General features: G+C 63.7%; 2 protein-coding genes across 2 annotated transcripts; one reads left to right on the top strand and one right to left on the bottom strand.

Moving 5' to 3' along the window:
• Positions 1-126: 126 nt before the first annotated feature.
• Positions 127-2273, top strand: FOXS1 (forkhead box S1). The gene has a single exon (XM_051802945.1). The coding sequence runs from the start codon at positions 820-822 to the stop codon at positions 2158-2160; it is 1341 nt and encodes a 446-aa protein (XP_051658905.1). The 5' UTR covers positions 127-819; the 3' UTR covers positions 2161-2273.
• A 3124-nt stretch (positions 2274-5397) lies between these two features.
• MYLK2 (myosin light chain kinase 2) lies at positions 5398-14510 on the bottom strand. The gene is made up of 12 exons (XM_051802868.1): positions 14400-14510; positions 11736-13486; positions 11301-11602; positions 10325-10430; positions 9991-10084; positions 9720-9829; positions 9037-9178; positions 8793-8863; positions 8440-8568; positions 7967-8119; positions 7458-7590; positions 5398-7090 (listed from the first exon to the last, which is right to left on the bottom strand). Exons 2-12 carry the CDS (start codon positions 13427-13429, stop codon positions 7010-7012), a joined length of 3015 nt encoding a protein of 1004 aa, XP_051658828.1. The 5' UTR covers positions 13430-13486; positions 14400-14510; the 3' UTR covers positions 5398-7009.
• Positions 14511-15141: the final 631 nt, after the last annotated feature.

Genomic DNA, 15141 nt, shown 5'->3' with positions numbered 1-15141 from the left:
GGGAGCACAGGTGGCTGGGGAAGCCAAGTCTGCACAGTGTGGACAAAGCCAACTCAGCCCCAGCCACAAGGGAACAGCTCTGTTCATGTGGTGGCTCCAGACCCATCCTGCCCCTCATGCAAGCGCCTTGGCAGGGCTGAAGGCAGCAGTGAGGTGCCCGTTAGCTGCCCTGCTGAACTGGCAACATGGGAGCCTGTCCCAAAGGCACGCCCTGCCTGTGCCTCAGTTTCCCCTGGTGAGTGGAGTGAGTGGGCTCCTGAGGGCCATTCTGCAGCCTGAGGGTTGGGAATGGTGCAGGGACCTGGCACATCACAGGATCTGCACAAGCCCAGGCTGAGAGCAGGGGCTGAGGCACTGGGGTAGGCAGGGGGCAGATGGGCATCTGAGGGCAGGCAGCACCCTCAGCTCTGCCAGCATCCCTCCACTGAGCTCCGCTCCAGGCCCAGCTGGAGCCCGGCGGTGCACTGTGAGCAGGGCAGGATGAGAAACAGGTCGTGGGAACCTTCCGTGGGAAAAGGGGCTGGGGGAGCCGGGGGCTGTGCCCGCCTCTACCCTGGGGAGGCTGCGGCTGTGCCAGCCCCGGGGCCACTGGCTGCCGGCCGCAGGTCTTGGCGGCGCATCCGTCCGTCTGTCCACAGGGACCAGTGCTGGACGGCGGAGCCCCGCTCCGCCCTGGGCGGCCCCTCAGAGGAGGGGCCCGCCGCCCCCTCGCCGGCCGGCGGGTTTTAACGGGCCGTGCTGGGGCCGTGCGGCAGAGCGGGACCAGCGGGATCAGCGGGATCAGCGGCAGGGCTGGAACGGCAGCGGCTGGCCGGGAGGATGCAGCCGGACCTCCCCGTCAGCGACGCGGTGCTGCGCAGCCCATCAGCCCCCGAGCCAGCCGGTGGCCCCTTCCCCAGCACCGAGGCCACCAAGCCACCCTACAGCTACATTGCCCTCATCACCATGGCCATCCAGAGCGCGCCCGAGCAGCGCATCACCCTCAGTGGCATCTACCGCTACATCATGGGCCGCTTCACCTTCTACCGCGAGAACAAGCAGGGCTGGCAGAACAGCATCCGCCACAACCTGTCCCTCAACGAGTGCTTCGTCAAGGTGCCCCGCGACGACAAGAAGCCGGGCAAGGGCAACTACTGGACCCTGGACCCGGACTGCTACAACATGTTTGAGAACGGCAGCTTCTTGCGGCGCCGCCGGCGCTTCACCAGGAAGAGGGGCCTCCGGGATGCCCCAGGCACTGAGGGGGATGAGGGGCGTGGGAAGAGCCCCAGGCAACGGGCACGGGGGCTGCCTGCTGCCCTGCTGCCTGAGGAGGGGAAGGCAGAGGGAGGCTACAAGTCACCAGCAGCCACGGGGCGCCTGCCAAGCCCTGCCACGCTGTCCGAGGGTGCCGGGGTGTCGGGGTGTGCTGAGCCCTGTGCCCAGCGTCAGCCACCCAAGACCACGCAGCCCTGCCTGTACCTGCCAGACACGCCACAGCCCAAAGGGCCATTCTTTGCACCCCCCGAGAGCCGCCCACCCAAGGAGACTGTCTTCGGGGGGCTCCCGGCAGCACTGCAACTGCCCCGTCCAGGTCAGTACCCGCTGCCCAGCGAGCACCCGGCCCAGCACCCTACCCTGCTGCCTGCCCTGCTGCCCACCCAGCACAGGGACCCCCCGCAGGACTCGCCAGCCACACCAGGTACCCCCCCGGGGCAGCTGGAGGGCGAGGAGCCGGCTGCCCCTGGGCTGGGGACTGGCCAGCCATTCGGGCAGGTGCCACCTGCATTCCCTGGCACCCTCCTGGGCACGGGCAAGCCCCCTCCATCCTGCTTCCTGGAGGGAGAGGGCTACGTGCAGCCCTCCCTGCCCATGTTTGGCTCCTTCGGCCGACCTGGGCCCGAGGTGCTGGGCAGCAGCTACCAGTGCCGGGTGCAGGCGCTGAGCTTCTGCATGAAGGAGCGGCCGTGCGGCACAGCGCTGGAGCATCTCCTGGCTGCAGCCCCCCCGGCCCCTGCCACCCCCCGCCAGCCACCCTTTGGGGCTGTGGGGCCACGGGCGGGCGAGCAGAAGGAGCCATGGGGGACGGGGGCTGCGATCCCACTGCAGGGGAGTAACGGCTACCCCCTGGGGCTGCCCCCCTGCCTCTACCGGACACCCGGCATGTTCTTCTTCGAGTGAGGGACTCCCCACCCTGGTACACGCCAGCACCCAATAAAGCACATTCCCCAATGCTGCCTCTGTGGTCTCTGTGCCCCGCTCGAGGTGGGCAGTGGGCAGGGGCAAGCTGGGGACCCTCTGCCTCAGCCCAGGCGCTGGCTGGGGGACACACATCCCCAAGGCCACCCAGCACACCCCCCATCCCCACTGGCCCCTCCACTGGCTGGACAGTGAGGCCATGGGGACACAGAGCATGGCCTGGTCAGGGCACCTACATCCAGGTCGTGTGTCTCTGGGAGACACTGGGGAAAAGGTCCTGACACAATCTGGGGCCAGGAGCCTCTGAAGCCCCATCCCCTGGTAGCATAAAGGAACCTTCTCCCTGGGGGTCAGAGGGATCTGCTGCAACAGAAGTTATTCCCCAATGGAGCCTCATTGTCACGTCCCTGTGCCTGGGACCCTTCCAGGTGTCTGGCTTCACCCTGGGTGCAACATATGGCACAAGTGGCACCAGCCTCACTGTGAGGCCCTGCTCATGCACCAGTGTGACCTCAGAGAGAGGCCAGGGAGACTCTGGGGGTTGTGGCACAGTGTGGGGGCTCTGCTGTGGGGGGTCAGGGCTTCCTCCCCTCTCTCTCTCTGCTTGTGGCTCAGCCAGTGCCTGGCTGGGACCCCAACTAGTCCCTGCAGACCTCGAGGCCAGGACACCCCCAGAGATGGGCTGTGCCAGGGGCTGCAGCTCTGGTGGGAACGACCAGGAAAGTGGATTCCTCTGACCTGAATCACCCCGGGCGGCTGCCAGTGAGGAGGCACCAGCTGAGTCACCGCTGTTGACACCGGGCTGGGCACAGGGACCTGCCCCCGTGAGTCAGGCTGTGGGACACAAGCATGGGCAGGGGTCCTCATACAGCCCCAGGATGGGACCTGGCCACCAGCCCCTTCCCACACGCTGCTGGAACATCCAAGTCAGCACCTCTGCAGCACTGGAGCAAGGCCAGAGTGATGCTGGCAAAGTGCGGGTCTGTACTTGTGCACTCCTTCCAGGCTGGGACAGGGAGCCCCCCAGGGGCAGCAATGCCTGGATCCCACAGCACAGCCAACCTCAGGACATAGGGCTGACAGGAGCTCCCCATGCTGCTGTGGGGAGCAGATTTGTGGCAGAGTTCCCCCGGCCCCCCAAGGCCAGGGGGACCCCAGCTTGGCCAATCTTGGGGGTCTCCGCAGGGGCCACGCTGGCACGGAGGCACAACACTGCCGTCACTCGGGGACCGGGAGCACCGCGGCCGCGTCAGCCCTGTTATCAGCCCCCAGACGGCTGCTGCTGGGCCGTGGCTGTGTCCCAGCCCCGGGCAGGGTAGGGGGGGGCCGCCCTTCGTCATCGAGGACGGCCACTCAACCCTGGGCCTCTCTTTTCTCCCTTTTATTTTTTTTCCTACCCAGTGGAAAACAATATTTGAGCGCCTACATCATGCTGGCGTCTCTGGAGCGGCCGGCGGCAAGCGCGGCTGACCTCAGCCCCCTCCTTTGCGCGGTCCCCGGGGGCGCGGGAGGAAGCGAACGCCGCAGCCGTGCCCAGGGGCCGTCTGGTTCCCACGCAGCGTGGCCGGGCCCATCGCCCGCCCCGGCTGGGAACACACAGCCCTGGCCTCACGCGGTGCCCAGGACGGGGTGCCTGTGCTGGGAGCAGTGTGGTGCATCCCATTGCCCACCCCGGACTGGGAGATGGGGACCCCCGTTCCTCACAGCCTGCACTGCCCGGGCGTGCAGATCAGAGCCATGCACTGTCCCGGTGCTCCCCTTCCCCACGCCCACCCTGACTCCTGCTCATGGACCCGCTGCTCCCCCAGCTCTGCCTCCTCCCTGGCTCGCTCCTGGCTCGCTCCTGGTTCGCAGTGGGTGGCCTGGCCCTCTGCCCACTTGCCCGCTCCCATCCTGGGCTGTGCCGTGGCCAGGACTGCGCTGCACCCAGTCACAGGGAGAACCTGCTGCTGCTGCTGCCAGGTGCCATTGCTGAGGACTGCCTGCTCCCCCTCCCTCCCTGTGCTGCCTGCAGGGCCCCTGTATCTGCTGGTAGTGTGGGTGCCCCAGGGGTGGGGTTGAGGCCCACATGGGGAATGTGTGCTGCTCCAGGGATGGACGCTGTGGACACACACGTGCACACCCAGACTGTGCCATGCATTCATGGGGGTGACAAGGACCCCACGCAGGAGGGATGGAACTGGCTGCCATGGCCTGTGCTGGACCAGGAGCAGCCCTGTCTCTGTGTCCCTTGGCCCTGGCAGGGCCAATCCACTCCCCAGAGCTTTGGGTCCTTACAAACTGTCCTGCATCTCAGCTGGGAGCAGGGGATGGGATCACATCTACTTCCATGGGTGTCAGAACTGTGGCCCCACTCATCCCACCTCAGTGGGTGTCCCTGTGTGGTTCCATGGTGGAAAAGAAGGGGTTGGAGCTGCCAAACTGGGTTGTGGGGTAGAATCACCCACTCTGGGATGTGCATCCCTGTGCTGCAGATGTGCACACGCAGGGCTCTGTGCAGGAACTGATCCCCCAGAGCAGCTTGGGGTGCCAGGAGTGTCCAGGGCCGACGGTCCATCTGGGAACCCCACGGCCACCCTGCAGCAGGGCCCTGCAGCCCCTGTGGCCGGCCGGGGCCAGGGCCGGGACCGGGCGACGCGCGGCTCCTGGGGCCAGACAGGAAGGAGACGTCACCGCCGGAGCGTAACTCAAACCAGATGGGGCTGTGCTGGCGTCCAGGCCTGCGGGGTGGTCACCGACAGGAACCGGTCAAAGGCTGCCGGCAGGAAGCTGCTGGGAGGGACGCCCGTGGTGGGAGCCGGAGTCTGGGCTCTGGCAGCCTTAACCACTTCGGGGTTGGCTGCAGACCCCCTGGACAGAGGGGCACCAGCACCCACCAGCCCTTGCCTGGGCATCCCACCCCATGTGGGCAGATGCTGAAGCTGTGAGGACACCTCTGACTGATGACTGACTATCCATCCATCTATCCACCCATCCATGCATTTCCCCTTCCCCCAGCACAGCTCAGGGCTGGGGAGTGCAGAGACCAGAACCCCTTGGCTCTGTGCCTGCACAGCCCTGCCTGGGATGTACCAGGTGGTCCCCATCCCCACCATACCCTCTCCACACCCTCTGCCTCATGGATGCTGCTTCCCCTCCTCATCTCACTTATCCTGTGGCTGCAGGGCCCCTGTGGGTGGGAGTGGGGTCTCCTCAGCCCCCAGAATGGCAGGTGTGGGCTGTGGGCAGACCTGTACATTTATTTACAAGAAGGCAAGCGCCGAGCAGGGCTCCATTGTGGGGCAGGGTCCCATCAGCTGTGGCCCCTGCCCGGTGGGGACAAGCCTGAAGCCCCTTCCCCTGCTGCAGCCAGTGGGGCTGGGGGGCCATTGTCTCTCTGTGTCTTTCCCCAGGGTTTTTCCAGCAGACACAGAGGACACAGGTGGCCCCAGAGCAAACACACAGCCCTTGCTTGGGTTGGCTCAGCCGTGGTGAAAGCCAAAACTGAGGCACCTCTTGCCAGTCCCCCATCCACTCCCGCCATGGGTCAAGGCTGGACGCTGCAAATCCCAAGGGATGCCCATCCTCTGGGAGCACTGGGGGAGCCCTGAGGGGTGCAGGCAGAGGGGACGGGGGTCAGGGTGAGGCGGGGGAGCAGGGGCGGCACCCCTCTCCCCCACCCCAGCAGGTCCCGGGGAGCCCCCGCCCGCGGCGGGGGGAGCTGGCGGCCGCAGCCGGAGCGGTTCCGGTGTGTTGGTGGTCGGGTGAGCGGCGCTGGCCGGAGCGGGGAGCGCGGGCCAGCTGCTCTGCATTAGCCCGCCTCGCTCATCGCGATCTGGCGGGGACGGGTGAAGCAGAGGTTGTGTTTTTCCCCCGCTGGCAGAGTCGAAGGGCAGGGAGGGCAGGAGGAACACAAAGCCTCCTTCTTCTCTCGCTAGCTCCCAGCTGGGGACGCCTCTGGAAGTGTGCTTGCTGCTTCCTCCCTTCCTGTGCGAGCAGCAGCTCAGGGCCAGCTCCGCTCCCACATGCCCAGCCGGCCAGGGAGGAGGTGCTTCAGCCTTGGCTCCGGTGCCAAGGCACCAGGGTGAGGGTCCACGGTTCCCTCCAGCGTCATTGCCGAGCCACAGAGCTGGGAAGGGAGGTCGGGCAGCACGGAGTCCAGCGGCAGTGAAGGCAGGGCAGGGCTGCAGCATTTACAGGCAGAGGGCACGTTTTGGGTCCAAGAGCAGCAAGCACCAGGTGGCCGAGGCAAAGGGATCACACCGGAATGACCTTCCTCCTCCAAGGGCACGGGAAGGAAGCGTGAGCAGAGCAGAGACGCTGCGGGTCGGGCATCACACAGCCAGGCCAGGGGTGAGATCAGAAACCTCCTCTCCAGAGCAGCCTCACAGTCCAAGGACATATCAGTGGGGCCACTGGCTCGATGGGAATGGCGTAGGCTGGAGCCCCAGGAGCCCCAGAGGTCCTGAGCCTGAGCCCTCAGCAGAGGGTCCTGAGCTCAGAAATGCTGCCCGGAGTGGTACAAGCTCAGCAGAGCTGCTGCAGGTGAGGATCCCAGCGGGGTCCTGGCCCCCAAGCAGTCCCACAGCTGCTGGATGCCAGACAGGGGCAGCTCCAGGGATGCAGCAGAGCAGCCTCGTGGTGGCAGTGGCACAGAGCAGAGGTGTGATGTGGGCATCAGAGCAGCATCCGGCACAGCACGGGCAGGGAGGGCGCAGTGCAGCTCCAGCTCCTGGCCCCTCAGTGGGCAGCTGGGACCCCAGAGAGGTCCTGCTGCTGTCCAAAAGCAAGACTGATGTGGGACTCTCTCAAACGCTTCCTCTCTGGCCTCGACCCCCCTGGGAGCCCCAGCTCAGACACCCAGCGCCGTCAGGGACCCTGAGCTGGTGATCTTCCTGAAGCGGTTGGCAGCACACACCCCGATGAAGTTTTTCTGTGAAAGGGAAGAGGAAAGGTGCTCATCCTATTGCGAGGGCTGTGGCCCTGGAGGCTGAGCCAGAGCCCATTCTGGGTCCTGACACCACTCCTGCCCCTAAAAGCAGGTCTTGGGATCCACTCAGGAGAGACCACCACAAAGGGATCTATCCTTGGTGGAGGTCTCACCTTGTGGGCACCCACACAAAGACTCTGGAGCTGGGAAGCCCTCCCTCCAGGCTGCCAGACAAGATCCCTCTGCACAGCAAGACAGAGCCACCCTCCACGTGCCAGATGCCATCCACCAGGACAGACAGAGGCTGGCAGCCCCTCTACCATCCCCCTCAGAAGGTGTTGACCCTCATCCCCATTTCTGCCCCCCGCACCTTCCAGCGCCGTCGCATGACGTATTTCTTGAGCAGCACCTGGGACTTGAGGCGCCGGTTGCAGCGTTTGGCCTTTTCTGCCAGATTTTTGAGCCAGGGATGCTGCAGGCACTGGTCAGCGCTCATCCGGGCACTGAGGGTGAGAGGAGCCCATGTCATCCCTGCTTGAGCCTCCTCCCTCCAACCACCCCCTTCTCCAGCTTCCCCAGACCCCAAAAATCCAGAGGGAGGAAAAACCTGCAGGGAGGACCCAGCCAAAAGGTTGTGCCCAGGGACCAGTGGGGCTGAGCAGGACCCTGGGGGATCCAGCATGTCCTACTTGGGGTGGGTGTCCCCTGGAGGGATGTGGGACTCTGTTGGGGACAGTCGGCAGTGGGGCAGGGCCCCAGGGCCCCGTGGGGTTCCTTGGGTGCAGGACCCAGGCGTTGCTGCAGAAGCAGTGCATGGTACCCAGGGCAGTTCTGGGGATGCCCACCCTAGGACCCTGGTGGCCACTGCCAACTTCACACCTTTTATCCTTGATGATGAGGTTTGAGACGAAATCCTTGGCCTCATTGGAGACGCTCTCAAAAGTCTCCTCGTCGAAGTACCAGTTGGCAGCCAGGACGTTGTTGAGAGTCTCGGTGTCATCATCACCCAAGAAGGGGGAGAGGCCACTGAGCCTGGGGGTGCAGGAGGGTGAGAAGCTGGGTGCCTTCAGACTTCAGCACCTTCCTGACCCCCCAGAATGGAGCCAGTCTGGCCAGGGCTGCCCCAGGGAGGTCATGTGGGGCTGTTGGACTGTCTTGTGCTCCTGCCTGCAGCCAGGCTGAGCCTCTTCCTACCCTCCCACAGCCCCATCTGCCATTCTCCCCATCCAGCACCCCCACCTGCCCACCAAACAGCTGAGTGCTTGGGGACAGCTCTGCACCCCAGGCAGCTCTGTCCCAGCACCCCGGCCACCCAGCCCAGCCCTGGCAGCCCTCACCCAGCCCTGACATACAGCATGTAGGTGATGACCCCCATGCTCCACATGTCTGTGGTGTAGGAGACCTGCTCGTAGTTGACCACCTCAGGGGAGAGGAATTCGGGAGTGCCAAAGTTCACCTTCAATTTCTCGTTGGGGTTGTACCTGCAGCCGGGGGGGGGGGAAGTCAGCAGGAGGGGAACAGGCTGCTCCCTCAAACCACTGTTCCTCTCCAGCAGATGCTACCCTCCCTAACCCTCCCATGCCAGCCAGGGAGAGCTGTGGTCAAAGCAATGGCCTAGAGTGTGTCCTGGGGCTACCGGTACCCCAAGGGCACAGAGAGAGGTGTGGGACAGGAGAAGGGAGGGAGCTGAGGGGGAAAATCTCACCTTCGAGCCAGCCCAAAGTCGATGATCTTCACCATGTGTCCAGTGGCAGAGACACAGAGGATGTTCTCAGGCTGTGGGAACAGGGTGACCATTGTCCCCCCCACCAAGAGGGGACATCCCCACTGCACAGGTCCTGTGGCTGACCTGTACCAGAGCAATGCTGACCCACAGACATCCCTCCCACAGCTGGCTGGTGTTCTGCTGTCCCCCCGGCCCCTGCCACTGTCACCCCCCAGCCCTGCACCTTGAGGTCGAGGTGGAGGACATGCATGTGGTGCATGAAGCGGATGCCCTCGCAGATCTGCCGGACGAACACCATGCAGTCCACCTCTGTCAGGTGGTAGTCGTCGTCGATGATCCGCTCAAAGAGCTCACCACCCTCCACGCTGCGTGGGGAAGGATCATGAGGTCACCTTAGGAGGGCTCTCTGCCCCAAACTGTCCTCCTGCAGAGCCCCCTGTCCCCCCCAGGGACCCTGACCCAGCTCTACCATGGAGATGCTGAGCATCCACGGTGGGATGTATGCGTGCTGGGGTTGGACACCCCCAAGGCAGGCACAGGGGGTTACCCCAGGACACCTCAGCTGCCCTGCGGTTTGTAGAGCAGAACAGCTCCAGCACAGCCTCAGCCTCCTTGGGGCAAGTGGGCAGAGGAAAGGGAGCTGTGCCAGAAGGACCTGGCTCATCTCCACCCTCAACGCAACTATGATGGAGGGAGATGCTGTCCCGGCCAGGCAGAGCCCGAGCCTGTCTCTCAGCCTGGAGCAGGGAGATGCCCAAGAAGGGGTGGGCAAGGAGAGGATATTCCTTGGGGCCAACCTTCTGCTTGGTCAGGGGCTGGCACATCTGCTCTAACTTTGATGTATCCCCCATAATGGTGCCCCTCAGCCAGGCATCAGGCCTCATGGGACACTGCCCCAGCACTCACAATTCCATGAAGAGGATGATCTCCCGGGGTGTCTCGATGGCGTCGTAGAGCTGGATGAGGTTGTGGTGGTTCAGCTGGTTCATCACGTCGATCTCCAGCAGCACCATCTCCTGTGGAAGGAGCCCCGTGGTGGTGTGGGGTGTCAGCCCTGGCAGTGCCACCAGGACAGGCTGTCACAGCACCAGGGGCACACAGGGCACGATGCCACCAGCCCCCACCTCGGCCATGCCACCATGGCCATGAGGAACCCCCTGCCCAGCGTCTTTAAGACCTTGTCCTTGGGTCCCTGCTTCCGGATCACTTTGGCTGCCAACTTGAGCCCCGTCTCCTTCTCCGTGCACGTGTGGACTTCACCAAACTTGCCCCTGGGGAGGGAGAGAAGGAGAGGTGCCCACACCATCAGCCACCCAGGGTTCTGGGGACCCCAGCACTGCCCTGGGGTGCTGCCCAATGTTGCCCTCTGCACCCATTCTGCCCCAGGTACCTCCCCCATCACAACCAGAGGAGTCCCATCAACTCATAGCTAATGCCCAAGGCTGGAGGGCAACCTGGGGCAGTGCCAGGGGAAGCTGGGCATCCTTCCCCCTTCTGGGGTCTCTCCTTACCCGCCCAGGATGTCCTTGGAGTTGAGGCTGAACTGGGAGCTGACGCTGCCAGAGTGCAGGGTGACAGCGCGATGCTCGAAGGGCGCTGGTGGCGGAGGGACATCGTCTGCCCAGAGAGGAGGGATGGGATGAGAAGGGAGTTCTGCTGGCCTGGAGACTCCACTGCTGAGCACCCCAGGGTGCCCCGGTGTGGGGTGAAGGCAGACACCCAGCCAAGCCCGTGGGTGCAGAATGCAGCTGGGTAGAGTGCTGGGCTGCAAACCAGGGGCTCCTGGCTGGGGCTGCACTGGGGACAGAGCATCCCCCAAAGGGTCCCTTGCTACTGCCCACAGCATGGCCCTGCTGCATGGCACCCACCCTGCACCATGGCACTCACCCCACCACATGGCACTCATCCTGCTCCGTGGCACCCACCCTGCTCCATGGCATCCACTCCCACCATCCCACGTGTCACGTTTGCCCTCTCCAGGCCACTCTGCTGCCTACCACCCACTCTAGGCCACTCGTCCTCCACACTACCACCTCCTGCTCGCCCTCCCAAGACAGACCCCACACACAGGGCACCCCATGCACTCATTCCTGAGCCACCCTTTCCCAGGCAAGTCCAGGAGCTGGCCTCACAGGGATCCCACCACACACTCACTGCCCCCAAGCCCTACCATCCCCACAAGGACAGTGGTGCAGGATGCAGGGACATACTGTGCCCTGACACTGGCCAGAAGGTCACTGTCACTCCCCAGGCTCCTCTTCTTCACAGTCAGTGTTGTTGGACAGCCCGGGAGGGGACACGACCCATTTAGCCCTGTTTACAGTGAAAGGGGAGCTCGAAGGCCACCAGGCAGGTGACAAGCCAAGGACAGGAGCTGGCAGCATGGAGGGCTGTGCAGACAGCAGGCAGGGCCATGGGGTCCCTGGTCTGTCATACCACAGAGGGTCCAGGGGGGCAAGGACAAGGCAGGCAACCTCATGTCCTTACCCAGTATTTCAAAAGGGTCTTCCTTCCCAAAATCAGGGGTAAGGTAGGGGCTGGGGGGTGGCTTTGCCTCTGTCGAGGGTGGTTGCCCTTCAGGTCCAGGTTGCTCCACAACCCCAGCGGGATCCGGGGGCTGCCCTGTGGCACTGGGCAATGTCCTCTCCTGGGGGGTGCCATGGGGCTGCAGGTCCCCCATGGCTGGTGGGGCAGGGCCAGGCTCTGTCGGACCCTCTTTTGGCTCCACCGCCGTGGTTTCCTCTGGAATCGTCTCCATCTCTGCCACCTCTGCCCAGGGCTGCTCCTCCCTGGAAGCAGGAGAGGGAGGTGAGCAGAGCCCAGCCAGCAGCCCCCGAGCCCAGCACCCACCTCTGCCTGGAGGGACCCAGAGCTCCCTGGAGCAGCGAGGGGGATCCCCCCATCCCAGGAGGGTGAGGGTACCTGTGGCAAGCGGCCGGGCAGCTCAGGCTCTGCAGCAGAGCTGGGCGTGGGGGCTCAGGGACCTTTGGTGGCTGTTTCTCCGTCCCCTTTGGTTCTTCCTCCCCTTCACCCTGAGCCTTCACAGTAACCATGGCTGCTGACTCTGTGGGCTCCTCAGCCCCATCTCCAGCCTCTGCTGCAGCTGCGGGGGCCTCCACCTCAGCAGCTTTCTTCCCTCCATCCTGAGCCTTTGCAGCCACTGGGACCTTCTCCTTTGCAGGATCTTTCCCTTCATCCTCAGTCTTTGATGCAACTGTGTTTTTTTCTACCTTTGCAGTTTTCTTCCCTCCATCCTGCACCTTCGCTGCTGCTGGGGCTTTCTCCTTTGCAGGCTCTTTTTTACCTCCACCTTGAGCCATTTTTGCAGCTGAATTTTTTTCTGTCTTTGCTGCTGCCTTCTCTCCATCCTGAGCCATGGCAGCATCTGGGGCTTTCTCCTTCACTGGAGCTGGGGCTTTCTCCTTCTCAGGAGCTGGAGCCTTGTCCTTTGTGGGAGCTAGAGCCTTGTCCTTCACAGGCTCTTCTTTGCCTCCATCTGGAGTCTTTTTTACTGCTGGGGTTTTTTCTGCCTTTATCACTTTATTCTCCCCACACTGAGCCTTTGCAGAAGCTGGAGCCTTCTCTTTCACAGATGCTGTAATTTTCTCCTTTGGAGCCTTGTTATCAGCTGGGGCTTGCTCTACCTTTGCAGCTTGCTTCCCTCCATCTGAAGATTTAGCAGTGGCTGGGACCTTCTCCTTTGCAACCGCTGTGGTTTCCTCATTTGCAAGCTCTCCTTTGCCTCCATCCTGAGTCTGAGCTGCAGCCAAGGCTGTCTCCTCTGTGGATTTTGTCTTCCCTCCTTCAGAGTTTGCTGCAGCTGGAACCTTCTTCTCTGTGGGCTCTGCTTTCCCACCAGCCTCAGGCCCTGAGCCTCCAGGGGCTTGCTCTTTCCTGAGCTTGTCCTTTTCTCCATCCTGAGCCTCAGTTACAGCCGGGCCCTTTGCCTCCATGGGTGCTGCCTGCCCTCCTTCAGGCTCTCCCAGAGCTGGAGCCTTCTCCTCCCTGGGCTCATCCTTCTCTCCATCCTTCTCCTTGGCAGCAGCTGGAGCCTTTTCTCCTTTGAGCTCCCCTGCAGCTGGGAGCTCCCCTGCAGCTTTCTTCCCAGGCTCATCCTTCTCACCCTTCCCCCTGTCCTGAGCCTTGGCAGCAGCTGGAGCATTCCCCTCTATGGGTGCTGCCTTGCCTCCTTTAGGTTCTTCTACAGCTGGAGTTTTTGTCTTCCCAGGCTCATCCTTCTCCTCCTTCCCTACTCCCTGGGCCTCGGTGGCAGCCAGGACCTTCTCCCCCACGGATGCTGCCTGTTCTCCATTGTGCTGCACAGTCGAAGCCTCCTCTCCTGGCACTGCTTCCCGTCCATCCCGGGGCTCTGGAGCAGACAGGGCTATCCCCTGCTCAGGTTCTGGTTTCCCTCCTCCAGCCTCTCCTGCTGCCTTCTCCTGTCCAGGATCATCCGTCCCTCCGTCCTGTGCTGCAGTGGCAGGTGGCACCGTCCCCCCTTGGGGCTGGGCAGCCTGGGGGGCGGCGGGTGCTGTGCTGCCCTCTGCTTCAGGGGGGGCCGTGCCACCAGCCCCCCCCCCGGTGTCGGCACCATCCACCCCACCGCCCTGCTCCATGGGGGCTCTCCGGGCAGGAGGCAGCTGCCCTGCGGTGCTCCCGGTTCGGAAAGGCTCCTGTGGGAGAGAAAGCAGCAGCTGAGGGCTCCCCAGACCTGACTCCCTGCAGAGGGGCACGGCTCTGCTCCTGCAGGGATGATCTGCTGCCACCCAGACGGGAACCGTGTCCCCACTGCCCAGCCAGCAGCTCCCGGGCTGGTGGCACCGAGCCAGGAGTCCCACGTGGCCACCAGTCCCGGCACCATCCCATTGTGCCCCGATATCTGCCCCACGGTGACTGATCGATGGCCTGACACCGGCACCTGTCACCGGGTGCCTGGGGCCCCTGATGTGTGAACAGCCAGCGCAGCGCGGCCAGGGTGACAATTTAAGGCCACATCCCACCATGGCGGCTCCGGCCCCAGGCTGGGGGGTGAGGAGCAGGAGAAGTGAGCATTCCCAGCATGGCCCCAACCCTGCTGCCCCCCAAACCACACAGCCATGCAGGCAAACCCCATCTGCTCAGGGGCTATGTGGGCCCCTAGACCCAGCAGCCACCAGCACTGCTCATCCCCCTGCCCTGGGGTAACCAGGTCCCCCAAGGGGACCTGTTGGTGCCCATGTATCTGCATGGGGCTCCAGCCCAACACCTGATCCCCAAATCTCCACTCTGCCCTGGGCTTCGCTGCCTTTCCCTGCCCGGTCACCTCTCCTCACCCTGTCCTAAAACACCCACCCTGTGCAGCCACCCAGATGCCAGGACAGCCCAGCCTCAGAATAAACCCACCAGCAACCATCCCAGTAACAGGGAAGTTGCTTGCCGGTCTTACTAGAGCAGTCCCTGGGACAGCATTCCCATGTCCCACAGCTGAGCATGGGGAGCCCATTGGGTTGGAAGTGTTCCTCCCAGGGCTGGGGGTTTCACTATCCCCAGGACTCCCCACCACCACACCCCAAGTGAGCGGGCACAGAGACCCCCCAGCCCCTTTACCTGGGCCGTGGTGCAGCGGGCGGTCAGAGGGGCAGCATCTGCACTGTGACAGCGCCGGAGGGAGCAGCCTCTTCTATCCCTGGTGTAACGGAGCTGGATTAGTGCAGGCAGAGGAGGATCCTTTACAGCAGCAGGAGCCGTCCCGCTTCGCCTTTCCCAGCACCTGTTGCTGCTGGAGCCCGTTCAAAGGACACGCCACTCTCGCCTGTCCCTCGTGGGCTGGGGACACGCAGACACAGGGCAGGGGATGGGGACAGACCTCCCTCCTGCCCCAGCACAGCACCACAGGGAGGGCTGGCACTGGACACAGTGGCAGCCCAAAACCATCCCATGAGTGTGGCCTGGGCAATCTGGACAGGGTCCAGGTGGCCAAGGTCTTCCAAGGTGCTCACAGGTGGCACAAGGCAGCCACTGGCCAACCTATGGGGATGGTGGCCGCAAGCAGCTGGTGATGGTGCTGGTCCTCTGTGCTTACCTTGCCTGCAGCACAGGAGGATGTGACCCTGGCCAGGCAGGGGAAGGGACAGTGCTGCTGCTCCACATTGCCAAATCCCAGCTCCCAGTGAGCCAGCAGCGTCTGTGAACCATGGGCTAGGATCAGGCTTTGCCAGAGGAGCTGTGGTTCACATGTGGCATTGAGAGTGACACAAGTCAGGATGGAGTCATGACTGTCCCCATGTCCCAAAGGTGCTGCTGTCCCATCTGTCCCTGCCCTGGCCTCAGGCACCCACCATTGCCACCC

The sequence above is a fragment of the Manacus candei genome, unplaced genomic scaffold (genome assembly GCF_025592945.1).
Source record: "Manacus candei isolate 608988 ecotype Guabito, Panama unplaced genomic scaffold, ASM2559294v1 h1tg000057l, whole genome shotgun sequence".
Taxonomy (NCBI): domain Eukaryota; kingdom Metazoa; phylum Chordata; class Aves; order Passeriformes; family Pipridae; genus Manacus; species Manacus candei.
This window is presented reverse-complemented; position numbering and strand designations above follow the sequence as displayed.